At 36.3% G+C, this 14,603-nt stretch overlaps 1 protein-coding gene across 2 annotated transcripts in view; it reads right to left on the reverse strand.

Annotated features, from left to right (window-relative positions):
• The window catches only part of retn (retained), a 138,979-nt gene extending 126,711 nt beyond the window's left edge, over positions 1 to 12,268 (reverse strand). For both annotated transcript variants that reach the window (XM_073086449.1, XM_073086448.1), the window contains exon 1: positions 12,023 to 12,268. In XM_073086449.1, the coding sequence (XP_072942550.1) occupies positions 12,023 to 12,085 (63 nt within the window). In that variant the 5' untranslated portion in view covers positions 12,086 to 12,268. The remainder of the gene's footprint in view (positions 1 to 12,022) is intronic.
• Positions 12,269 to 14,603: the final 2,335 nt, after the last annotated feature.

Consider the following 14,603-nt stretch of genomic DNA (forward strand, 5'->3'; position numbering starts at 1 on the left):
ATACAATTTCTAAAAATAACATATACTGGCTACCCTACTTAATAACAAACATCGTTAATCCTCTGATATCAATGTAAGGCGGAAAGTCTTCGACTTAAGGCTATCGAGTTCCCTAATCAATAAGGTGGCCCGTCTTCCACTCGTAATGTATCAAATGTCGATGTTGCGACTTGTACAAAAGTAATATCATTATCGAATGAATACTGATTTAAAATGTTTGTTAACTTTATCAATTTTGGTAGTAATATTACTAAGATAAACTCTGATCTGATTTGAAGCGAAAAACGGCATTCATATGATATTTTCTAAAAAATGCACAAAGCTTCACTTATCGAAACATTTTTATCTATTGTTTTACTTGATTAGATTGCAATTGTGTCAAAATTCTAAATCACTACTACACTACACATATACACATTTTTTTTGTAAAAGAGACGTACTCTTCCGAGACATTCCAGCTTAGTCCTCAGGTATAACAGCGCATCTGTGGCCGACTTCAGGTAGCAATCTAATCTTAGCTGGAGTTGATTACGGATGTCCATGGGCGACAGTATCCACTTGCCATCCGGTGGACTGCATGCTCTTCTGCTACTCCTATAAAACACCTAAAACCATGGGCAAAATCACGTGTCACCGTAAGTTACATAGTCTTATTCCACGACATGAAGCTACTACTGAGTAGAAGGTGATACGTAGGTAGCACTTGCCACACATCAGCGAAGTCCGAAGCTTTCCGCGATGCACTCAGATGTCTCCGGTGACGCAGTACTTAATTAAGGGCAGACATGCACCGATCGCAATATCGAAACGCGATTATAATGTTTATATGACTTCGCGAAGACCCTCCAATGCCGCCGTGATACCGCGGTGTCGGTTTACATAACTCCACACATTGTTTGCTATCTACCTCATTTGTGATCTGGGCATTGATTCAATTAATATTTGGCCTCGTAATATATATTGTGTTTGATTCTAGTTATTGATTGAGTGTCTGATACGCGAGTAAATAGGTTTTCTCCGAAAAATTGATGATAACAAGCTTTAACTCTTTAGAAGATAATAGGTACCCCTACTTACGTACTTGGATTAATATGTGTGTTATCGAAAAAGATTAATAAATGATGGCTTCACTCAAATACCCAATGCATTAGGGATTCGAAACGGAGATAATATTTTGGACCCAGATCCAGAATATCTAAATCCGTCATTCAGTTAACTGATTTATTAGGAATCAACTTGCCCCATCCCATTCTTCCGATGTGTTGACTATACTGCAAGTTATAAAAGTATATCTATTTACAGTCATAATAATTTTATCGAGGATTGTAGAACTTGTCATGATTCCACCGCGACATCTATTTCTGGCTTTAACAGCAATGCTAAGCGCTACTGTGTTCTGATTTGAAGAGTGTGGTACGGCTTAGGTACATATCTATTCACTTTAGTCAATCACTAAACATGTTTACGTTATAGAATAAGCGCTGAAAATAATCAAACTTCATAAATAAATTTGATTATTTGTCACATAATATACCGACATACGCTCTATCTACGTCTGTATATAAATAAAATTGGATTGTCTGTTTTTAATATTGAAATAACCGTTTTTCACTATATGCATATGAATATACATACGGTACATACACGAAAATAACATTTTTTTACAATTTTTTGTCTGTCTGTCTGTTTGTTCTGACTAATCTCTGAAATGGCTGGACCGATTTTGACGGGACTTTTATTGGCAGGTAGCTGGCGTAATAAGGAGTAACGTAGGCTACTTAATCTTGACGATTTTTTTGTTTAAGATATCGTTCGATTTATTTTTAACGGGTGAAACCGCGGGGCACAGCTAGTATATAATATACATTTTATCTCGCTATTATAATTGTATGACTAAGAAGATGTATCAATGCAAATAAACGGTCATCGTTTATAGAGAACTGTGGGAGTTCAATTCACCTGTGCTATTAAAGACGTGAGTAATCAATTAACGAAGTAGATTATATGAATGTATCTTTTATGTTTCGGAAACATACATTTTTGATAAGTGGTTGTAATCAAAAATAATATTATATCAAGGTGATCTTAATTGATCTATCAAATCCATTACGCCTTAGTGGATTAGTATTGCTACTTTAGTGGATTTCGGTGTTTTTAATGTTGTCAATTAAATTTATTTAAGTAATTAAAAGGTATTGCCGATACAAAGATACACACACATTAATCGCGGTTCTGATTAAGTGAAATTAGCGATATCTGGTACGAACTAAGATCGGCATCGCTACTTTTCAAAGGAAGCTAAGATATTTTTTTTCTCAAAATATATTTTTTTACACTCAAAAATAAAAATTTAACAACGCAGAATTTTGCGACTATGTCTTAACAATGATTATTACAGTCAATCAGTCTTGAAACACTTTTTGAATATGTAGATTGTAGATACGTTTCGAAGATGCCAAATTATTGAAATCAATTACAATTCCATTATTTATATGAGTAATAATTAACAACAGATTTTTTGTTTACCGGCTTTATTACACTTAAGGCAACCGTCTTCCACAGGCTTGACAACGAAATATTGTTAGATTTTAAGTAGGACCTATTCTATCTGGAGTTTTTCACTGTCGTAGAAGTCCATAGGCATTAGTATCCAGTAATACCCCGTACTTACGCGATTGGTGGGACCGAGTGATAACCGCGTAAGTCGAATTTGCGTAAGTCGAGATATGCATGTAAATAATATCGTATGATATGATTCCGAATGTGTTGACTCCGCGCGACAAATACGAATGCTTACATGAACAATTGTAGGGATAGTAAGCTTATTATTTATAATCGGGAGTTGCGGGACACTCAAACCTAAGGAGAATCGACGAGATTTTAAAATCGCGTAACTCCGAATTCGCGTAAGTCGGGGTAGCGTAAGTCGAGGTATTACTGTACTCAAATATACTCGCTGCACGATTGTTAATTACTTCAATGTTACAACAAATAACGATCGAGTACAAGCATTTTCTTACAACCTATCAGACAGAATTAGCAGTAGGTATCACCTATGAGTCAACTCAACACTAGTGCCTAAGTACCTAATGAATAAAAGACATTAGACTTAGCCGCCCTCTCATCTATCACACATACAAATGGATGCACTATTGCATTCATGTAAATGTAATGTTGTCGGCTTCTAATGACAAACGAACAGATGCTCCACCACCTGTGTTATCATGGCTTCGTCTTATGGCAAATTATAAGGGCAGGCTTGGAACTATGTCGTATGACTGACAATGGTTAAATTCATTACGGTACTAGGGTTAACGGTTTGATTTCATTGTAACTGTAATACCGTATTAGAAATTATTTATCACTTGGTTTAATATCGTGAGGAAACTGAATTCTTTTAAAACAGTTCTCAAAGGTGTTTGAAGTCTTCGCACTTGGCCGGCATGGTGGGCTATGGCCTAAACCTTTCTCACTCAGAGAGGGGACCGAATACCGTGGAACAGTTATAGGTCGTAGGTAACGTAATGCCAGATTTAGATACTCGCGAATAATCGGGCGAGTAACTCAGGCGCGAAATTCGTCGATTCGCGCAGTAAAACAGAATTCTGCACTAACATGTATTATGAATAAAAGGACGGGATTTGGATGCGATCTTGGCTTGTTAGTTTTGTTTTTTCCAGGTGTAGCAACCACTGTAGAAGGTAATCTAATCCTTAAATTTAATTTATAACTTGATTGTTAGGTACCTTTTTACATATTGGCTAGGGATCTTTTTATTTTTTTCATCAAACTATTACTGTCCTAACACTTGTCGCGAAACAATTGGGGATGCCCCGAGTTAAATAAGAGACCGAAATTCATACCAATGGACTATCTACTACTTATATTGCTTATAATAATCATTATGTACTACTTAACAATAAACACAAAAATATTACAAATACTTCTAACTTCCCGGTAAATGAATTCCCAGGAATTCCCCGAACGATCTACAAAACCGTTAACCAACATACGCAATTAATCAACTAGCATTAATAGGAATGCGATATTAACCAATAGGGAAGGTATTATAGAATAAATTGCTTATACATATGCGGGTATCCGACCAACTGCCTACGTCTTAATAAAACGGAATAAGTCAACAGTTTTTTATATTAATTCCACCATTATTCACACGGCATTAAGTATGTTTTTGTACATTTGTTTGATGAGGATGAAACGAAATTATATAATTAACAGTTTAATTGTACATTTATTGTTGATAGGAGAATGTCGTGAGCGATAACGCTTGCTCAGAAACTGCTACGGGTCGCATTTGGTATGCATGTTACGTTGGATCAAACTTAGATGAGTAAAATACATAGATTGATCACTCCTAACAAGAAAGTGTAAAGAGTTTTGAGAATTGAAATTGTTGTGAAAATAAAGTGATGACGTCTCCATTATAAGATGTCCCTAAAATGTTTGAAATACTTATTTATGTATTATATTAATTATATTTATAGGTAAATTTTCTAAAAATGTTTTTATTTGTCAAGAATTCAAACAATAAATTATAAAATCATTCTTTTGTGGCTTCATTCAATTTCAAGATGGTGAAGTATCTTTATATTTTACTTATCAAAGTAATCGAATAATAACATTTTATTCACGTAATGTGAACTAATATTTAATTGTAAGTAGGTTTTTCCATTGTTATAAAAGCCTAGAGATTTGAGGAAAAATTTCTGATAATTATTCATGAGACGTATTTTTAATACCAGAAGAATTTTGTGACCGCAATTTTACAAGATGATAAGTAATGATAAGTCAAATGCAGTATCGAACGTAGCACATTTGTGTATCGTATTGAAATAGTAAACAAACATGCAGTCGACATGCGGTCATGTAACATGCAGTCATAGGCTACTGCTTAACATGGACATCTGTAATCAACACCAGATAGGATTAGATATTCTTACTTAAGGTAGACTACAGATGCGCCGCTGACCCTGAGGACTAAGCTGGAACGCCTCGGAAAAATATGTCTTGCTTACCACACCCTTCAAAACAGAACACAGCAGCATGTAACACTGCTGTTATGAGGCAGAAATAGGTGTGGCGTTGGTGCCGCCGGAGTCGAACCACAAAGGGTTCTACCAACATTATTATAGTCAATCAAAATTAATATATCACAGATAGGTAGATACATAAAAAGTCTTCGAGAATATCGCTTTAAGAATATCCATCTAAATCGTTGGTCATGATTTGGAGCCAAGTGAATCACTGTCGTCATGTAGCGGTTTATTGTAATTGTGTCAAATAAAATGTCTGGTCACTAACCTTCATAGAAATGACTATCAAATTTGCTTAGAGTATAAATTATACCTGTGATATGTATCATACGGATATTTTACCACTTAAGATCGCCGTTCTCGTTTTTAAAATATAAACGTTAAATCTAAAATACATTTGTAAAAAGATTGGACTCCATCAGATTTCTAGATATTAGGACAACTAGGTATCACCAAAGTTAAAAATTATAGAAATTCAATTAGGTATATACCTACCTGTCTTAGCTGTATTCTATGTTTACATATTCATAAAGTTATATATAACAAATTTAATTTTGAAGAAATGTAAGCAGTTTTCTTTTATTTTTAGGTAGGTTTGGTCTACTTTCAACTTATTAGTTAAGTAAATTCTACGGACAATTCATCTTCATCAACCCATTAATGCATGTCCTTCTGTAGTATGTTATTTACTCGAATTAAAAGAGTTTTAGTCAGTAAATATAGCCAAATTCAAACTAATATCTATTCGAATAGTGATGGAAAACTCTTAACTCGTAGTTTTAAATAAAGTTCACTAAGTTTTCGTACAACGTCAACCATTCATACTTCGAATTATGTAATTTTTAAACACTCAAGTCACATAATATGTTACACGTACGTAGGCTTATGAATTGTCTATTATGTCACATCAAATTGAATTATGCTCGAACAACCTAGTTTCAATTGTTGTACTGGCCACTAAAACCAACAAAACAGTCGGATGCAAGTAAAATGATACAAGAAGATAGGTAGCCGGATTTTATTAATAGAATAACGTATTATTATACCTATTGTTACTATGATTTGAAGTTCATGTGTTACACCGTAGTGTATCGTAACTACCGAAAAACAAATTATGAGTAGTTTTATTTTTTAGTTAAATTGATTTATAGCGAGCGCTAATGGTCACAATATATTGCAACCATTCATCTTTTGTTGTAAAAAGAAGAAAATAGAATGAAAATAATAAATGCTCATATTTTTGCTAACATCTGTAGCCGTCTAATAAGCTTTCGGAATACTTATAATTACATAAATGTGAAGCTTATGTGAGAAAATAATAACAAATTATAATGTCCACCCATCTAATCAATTATACCTGTCATAAGTTTGACGTGAACAAGTGTAAGATAATAGTACCTACAGTAACTACGAGCATACGCTGTCAAGTTAACGAGGCACGTTACGCTCCGGTGTGACGGTCGCCCCTAACCCACGCAACCTTTCCTTTATAAATATTGAATGTCAATGCGATTATTTACGAGAGATATATTGAATATAAACGAGATAAAAGATCGAGTTCGATTTCGTTTTCTGTAAAGATCGGTGACAAAGACGCTTTTGTCGAGTCAGCCGTTTTATTTGTATGCAAATCTTAACCTTTCCGAATGAGCCCTTGTGTCAAATAATCGAAAACATGACCGCGGTATGATAGCGATAAGATACATCCTGTGTAGTTTGTTGCAATATTATAAAATAAAAATATTACAAATACTTTATTTCATTTATTTCGTTATTAGCTCTAAGAAAATTTACCAAACCGAATAGCTAAAGTAATTTCTAGATTTGAACTTCGAAGTCGCCATTTGACAACTTATAATTAATACTACCTATACGAATATCTTTTCGTATTAAAACTCATAATTAACCCTCTGATTAGGTCCACCAACATCCATACCCAATTCTTACTCCACTAATCCTGATCTTCGATCAATTTATTGCAAAAAATAATTGACATAAATGTTGGTTTAGTACATATTTCTGAAGTTGGCGCTCAATATATTTCGTTTGATAACGGCGTAAACAGCGTGTCCAATATGAGCATCGCAAAAAATCGCTAAAAAAAAAGCATATATACGGTCGAATTGAGTAACCTCCTCCTTTTTTGAAGTCGGTTAAAAAGGTTAAGCAGTAGGTACCAATAATGACACAATATTGGCTACCCTTATTTTTTATCAACTAAGAAGGCGAAGGCTGCTCACAGCACGCGACCAGGTAGCAAGGTGTACACCTGCCTAAATGACACACCTATCGTAACACTATCTCGTGTGTTTTGAACCTTTTTTCGGGTAGAACGTTGGCACGCGTATGTAATTTTGTTACGCATTTTAATTTCAAATGGGATGTTGTTTCAATGACTTTATCAAAATTAAAGCAAATTTAAACATATTATTTTCTAACCACTTGTATTATACCTGTAGGTCATAATTATAAATTACTAAGATTATCTTAATCCTTAATATTTTAAGTTTTACACTCGAAAAATATTTATGCTAAAGCTTCACCGGAAACCTGTATTTCGTTAGTTAATATGTAACTGATTTGAAGAACTCGTTATAAATTTAAATTTAATGTAACGTGGGGACCGCGGAAAGGTGTTGTCAGCACGAAAAAACAAAATTGAGAAACTCGCCAATTATTTCAATTAATGGAACGTCGCGTTGTCGACAGGAAAAGGAAGCGGCGCGTTCAAATCCCGGCTAAGTTTAGTCTGATTGTGCACTGAGTGACAGCTAGGTTTGATTAATTAATTTGTGGCTCTATTCCTTGGAGGGGATAATAAATCGTGCGTGCTTCGGCCTCCCGTGAGATGTCGCCAGCGTCGGACACACCGCTGAATAAATGATTAACTCAAACGCAAACATTATATCTGTCTAGACCGAAATAGATGCCTAACGACGTCTTATACAGGTAAGTTAAAATGAAGTCGTCAGATCCAGTTCCGCTGGATCATTAAAATTTAAACCTATTTCTGGATTAGTCATCCTACACCTATTTTAGTGCGATCTGTCTACAATGTAGATAGGTTTGATGTATCTCATTGACTATTTGGAATGTACCTGACTTTAGTGTTGAAATTTCATATTTAGACCGCACAACTAATGTATAAATTAATTAGGGCGCTTAAATGATAAATGGAAGAAATGACATTTCTGAATTAATAATATTACAGTTATCATTAAACCTACACATTTATTGGCACCTTCACGACATTCCACGATGGGTACACAAATAGTAATAGCATAAGTATTATCATCATCAACTCATTATCGTCTCACTGCCGGTCTCGGGTCTCCTCTCAGATTGAGAAGGATTAGGCCATAGTCCACCGCGCTGGCCAAGTGTGTATTGGTAGACTTCACATACCTTTGATTTTTTTTTATAAATCTCTCAGGTATGCAGATTTCCTCGTGATGAGTCCCTTCACCGTTTAAGCAAGTGATAATTAATTTCTAATACGCACATAAATCGGAAACTCGGCCTCTCGATCGAGGGATGCAAGGTTCGAATCCCAGGCACGCACCTCTGATTTTTCAAATTTATGTGCGTAATAAGTATATGTAGTACCTAATATTTCGATCATAATTATTAAGCAGACGTATTATTCTACCAAATCATAAAAGTAATAAACGTTTATATTTTAACGTTAACTGTTCGAACGCCATACCCAGGGTTGGTAAGTCGACATTTTTTCAGCACTAAACCGTTGTGACAAAAACGGTTCCGCTAAATAAACAATGCGCAGTAAAACTTTAAGTCGGCACAGATGTTAAAAGGGTCGTCCTTCATCCTGCGTTATAAAACCCAAAACCAAATTTGTTATTAATAATCAACATAATATCGGCGCCATTCCAAATCCGTCGCCTTTCTCAATATTGGCAACACATGTGCAAGATTGTTAGTCAAAGTGGTTAAAGAAAATAGATAAATTTATTCTTTAATATATAAGTAGTAAACGAAGATGCAATCCACGCCTGATGGTAAGTGGCCAGAGCCATCCATAGTATATGATTTTAGACTAAACATAAACTAACAATTAAGGAACATATCAACGCATTTAAAAAGAATGACCCTAAGAAATCTACGGTAGCCGAACACATCCTTAGTTCAGGTTGTAACCACTGGATTGAATTACATAAACCTCAGGTGATCTCCACAGAGCGTCATTACTTTCTTCGTTTAGTAAGAGAAGCAATAGAGATCAAGAAACATCCTAGGAACTTCAACAGAGAAGATGTTTTTAAGTTAGCCCAAACGTGGAATCCAGTGGTTAGTTTATGCAAGTCACAAATAGTGCAAAGTACGGTGCGTAAGGATATTGTTAGTGTTGTGTGTCGTGATATGAAACCTAGAAAAGAAAAACGAATTAGACGTAGGTATCTCCCCGTCACCGCAGTTTCGCCGTGACCACGATCCATGCAACTGGGTCGAAATATCGGCAAGAAATTAAAAATCGCATATCGTGTATACCCGATACATAATAGAATGTCATCCATGGATATTTGTAATCAGATAGGATTAGAGTCCTGAAAAGCCGGAAAACTGAGGTGGTCTTTTACCAAAGTGTTTTGACTTACCACACCCTTCAAATTGGAATTAGCAGCGCTTAACACCGTTATAAGGCAAAAATGGGTATGGCGGTGATCCAAAGTCAGACCACGAAAGGTTCTACCAGGTCGAATTTTAAATGTCAATTAAAATTACTAATGATCACGTTAGATAATAATTTCAAGATTACATGTTTTATTATGTTATGTTTATTTTACACGTCTGTAAATACACAATACGCTGCTAATTTTACTATTGTCTGTTCTCTGTTGGTCATATTATTGGCATTAAGAAAAACCTGTTCAATTGACGTAAACAATGTATGCAGATTTCGTATTTTGTTCATCTATATTATTATTACATCTCTTTTGTTTTAATCCCCTTCGCTCTTACAATGATTCACTGAATACCCTTGAAACTAAATAGAATGAAAACAGAAACATGGAATTAAATCACAATTATCTTTTGAAGGTATATTTGAATGAATTAATATTTACATAAAAAAATCAATGTTCTACCTGCTTTGACTTAGATAAGGTTGTTCTGACTTATCTTCGTATAGACTTACTACCTGCTCAAATAAATAATTATATTTATCAGTAAAAATAGACCACATAAAAAAGTAAAATAAGACGAATAAAAGGATAGAAAAAGTTCGTCATAGATACAATATTTCCTTATTAATATTTATTATGCGAAAGGATTACTATTATTGCTAAATAAGTACTATAATATATGGGTTATCAAAATTCTAGTGTTTGCGATTTTATGTTAAAATAACTTATTTTGTGTACAGAGACTCAGAGACCCACGTTCGATTCCAGCTAAGCACAATGTGATTGTGTAAACACAAACGCCGTTTTGACGGTATACTTGACAGCCTTGTTAAAAAATGTGTTAGGTATTTGACTGTCGAGTGGTTTGAATAATATAGGATATTGGGTCTGTATGGTACTCTAGAAAACAAGAACAATATTCTACCGAAAAAATAAATATTCACTTCTATCACAGGAAATCTGTAATCAAATCCCAATGGAATATTTAGTCGATCACACGTAGACACCTCGGTACTACTCGGCCTAGGCAGGTACAGCAATTCAACCACTGCTGTTATACCAAAGAAACAAATGTGATGGTGATTTTGACGATCGTCACAGGTCCTTGAATATCGTGTAATTACCTGGGTTATACATACTTGATATACACCACTTACGCTGTCTTAAGTAGGTACCTCCGTTTAGATTTTTCTGTATTTCTTTTCAATTTACAATAAAACAAAATAAACATTTTTGAGATAGTAGAACTCCGGTCACCTCGGCAATACCTCCGGAGATACCTTCGTTCCTATTTTAAGCCCTGCTGTTGTCTGATTTGAAGGGGTAATGGGTTTTAGGCCTCAGGGGTAGCAACGTATTTGTGGCCAAACTCAGATAAGACTTATTTTTATTTAGCCTTGATTATAGATGTCAATAGGCGGCAGTGACCACTCACCATCACTGCTTGTTTATTACTTTTATATTATTAAACTAGCTGACCCGGCAAACTTTGTACCGCCTCAAAATCTAATTATCAAATATTTTTCATATTAAATCGGTCCAGTAGTTTATGAGCCTATTCATTACAATCAAACAAACAAACAAAGTTTTCCTCTTTATGATATTAGTATAGAAAAAAAAAACACATTCTACGTCTTTAAATTAATTTGGTTTGTTTTCATTTTAGGTGGCCGCTGTTTGTCTCTTCATGTTTAGATGTCAGTAAGCATTGTAAGATAAAAGATTCAAATCAAATAAACGTCTTATAAGATTTTAAATTTGAAGTAGGTACGTAATACCTATTATGAAATCAAAACCAATAAGCAATTCTTCTCGTAAAGTTTATCCTATTGCATAAGCGTCTTATCCTTATGTTACTTGTTTTAAGATTATTGTCATAAATTTAGCCAACTATTCAAGGAGCCGGTTAGATGCAAATTTAACAATTACCACACGATATGTTTGAAGGTAACTCAATCAAATTGATATGCGACAGGGTTGCAGAATTTGTATTTAATATGCTAGGGCATAAATGCTACATAAAACCCAATATCTTTATAATTAAGCACATTTTCGACTGTTCTTTACTATTCATTGACACAATTACACAAAAGTCTATCGAAGTAGGTACCTGTCAAACAGTGACAATAATCTAAACAATACTAAACATACGACGGTAATCTCAAATATACCACATGCAACAAATTCCAAAGCTTTTGACATTAACTAATAGTTTAACTTTATACCAAGTGATATGTTACTGTTTTGGTTAAAGTGGTATTATCAATGTTTTGACATCGGTTGCCAGGCGTTTGCGAGACAGCGGGTTTAGATTTCAGTACTCACCACGGGGCTGTCGTCGCCAATGTCCGAGTCCCGGTCGGCGTCGGCCATGGCGTACGCCGGCATCGGCTCACGGTTCTTCACACGAATCTTGGCGGTTTGCGAAGCACGAGGAACGACAAACGCCACTTGCGGCACGTGTTCACACGCTCACACACGCGCGGTACATAGACTGCAACGGAACGGAGACGGTAAGCCGGTATACGAGCGGTACGGCGGCTCGCACGGAATGGTATGGCGAGTCGAGTGCCGAGCGCCCCTCTCTGAGCAGGCCCCGCCCCAAGGCGTCTCGCGTCACGGCGAATCAAACTGCGCGATATCAAACTGATATTTGTGTGATACGCTCCGCCCGCTTCGCTTGTATTGTTTTTATTCGAGCTATAAAATAATAGCGCGGCTTTGACCGGCGACTTATTAGTACAAATAAAACGCGGTGCTAATTAGTTCACGCTTTGTGTTTGAGCTGTGCTCGTTAATAAGATTATCGTCGTTTAATTGTGTCGTTAAATTTATTTTACTCATTTGCTTTTTTTTTAGAATTACTCGATAAATATTATTGGTAGATAATATGCACATTGCACTTGCCTACTTCAAATATTAATCGAAAAAAAGTTGATAAAGTCTTATAGGATGTAATAACATTTGATATTTTAAAGGTAACATGACACCGCGAAGCGCGTTGAAATCTTTATTTAGGCAATTATTACTTGGTGAGTAACTGAATACGTACTTTAAGTAACCTACTTATGCTTAAGCACACAGATAGGTTCCTACTTAGTGCCTATTTAGCGAGCCTTAGGCAATGATAGACAAAGGGTAGGGCTGTAAGAGTTGGCGGGCATCGTGTTATCACTATTAGGTATCTACCTAACTTTGACTAGGTTGACTACCTACTTGAACTAGGTTGGTCCCTGTATTATAGATAGATAGGTAAGTCCCTAGATTACAAACGCTAGTTGTTTTTGAATTCAGTGAAAGTCAACCCTGAGGATATTGAAAATTGCAAGCAAATTTAGGTATCTGCTTATTCCTACCGTGTAGGTAACAGCAGTGTTATCTAAACGCAACTGTCTTCTGGTTTTAAGGTTGTGGTAAGGTAGGTGTTACATATCTAGAAGGTATGTACCCAATTTAGGTATACCCATTTAAGATACTTAGATTTTTTTATTGTTGACGAGGGGGAAACCTTTAAAAGGTACCCAGTGCCGTGGGAGCGACACGGGATTATGTGGGTTCTTGGTGGGTGTGGATTTTTACCGCACTAAACCCCCCCAGGTGACCGTCCTCGACGCTGGGATAAGGACTCCGGAATCTAAGTAGGAACGCAACCGGAGTCCTCTAAGAGTGTTGCCCCGTCAGGCTCTACCCTGCTGAGCATCATCATCTGATGTTTACGACGATATGCGGCCACACATACCGCCGTCCTATCGGGGATCGCTTTCGGGGTCGGGGACTTAGGCGACCAGGCACCTGAGTCGTACCGAATATACTTTTTGGGAAAACGTTGAAATCACTACTTAAATAAAATATTTTTATTTTCTTTCAAATATTTTATGATACTTTAATAACAAAAGATTAAATTTACGCACAAGATTTTCCTTCATATTACGCTAATTAATATGTATCTACACTTCGATCACTAATTCCTATTAGTGATCGAAGTATGTATGTACAGCATTTTTCCTTAGGGGATACAACTTGAGCAACCTTACCCTATTTAAAGTCTACCTAGGTAGGTAGGTATGTGAATACTATGGCCTATAGCTTCTCATTCTGAGAGGAGACCAGTGCCCAGCATTGGAACAGTAATGATGATGAAAATGATGAATTTTCAAACCCCCTAAGTTCGAAACTCTTCCTACCTATTAGCTTGATTATAAAAAACCTACAGGGAGTGGGAAGTATTCCCATAACATACATATACCTATGTAGATCAAGATAGAAATTATACCTATATTCAATGTCCCTATAGTCACGGGACTAGAATAGGGCTACAGTATCCCCTGCCTGTCGTACGAGCTGACTAAAATGGGGCTGGTTGCGGGCGGCAAGAGTGGGAGCTAGAACCGTCCAGCAAGCAACCCCGGAAAGGACGGCGGTGTGTGTGGTGGCATACCGTCGTAAACACCAGGTGTGCGGCAAGAGCGTCAACTGCTCCGCCCAGGACAGAGCCCGATATCGCACTCGGAGGACTCCGGTTGTGTTCCATCGGAGATCCCGGAGTTCTCCACCGAGCGCTGAGGACGGCCACCGGGGGGATTTTAGTGCGGTAAAAATCCCACATAACCGAGCGTCGCTCCCACGTCGTCGGGTGCCTTTTCAAGGTTTCAACCTCATAAACAAAAGAAAAGGTACGTAGGTACCTATTCATAGGTCGTTTTTTAACTTTTTTGTTTTTCGATAGGACCCACTGATAGCGCAATCGCCATAGGTGGGTTAGGTACGAGTAACCTATTAATTTCAAGTAACAACAGTGCCAAAGAACTGCTATGTTTGAGGAACGTGGCAAAACCTCTAAGACACATAACTTACTTGTGTAGATGGCATTCCTACATATTTCTCAGTTGTAGCAACGTATGTGTGG

Source organism: Epargyreus clarus, unplaced genomic scaffold, assembly GCF_041222505.1.
Source record: "Epargyreus clarus isolate Ecla_fem2 unplaced genomic scaffold, WU_Ecla_fem_2.2 ptg000024l, whole genome shotgun sequence".
Lineage (NCBI taxonomy): Eukaryota > Metazoa > Arthropoda > Insecta > Lepidoptera > Hesperiidae > Epargyreus > Epargyreus clarus.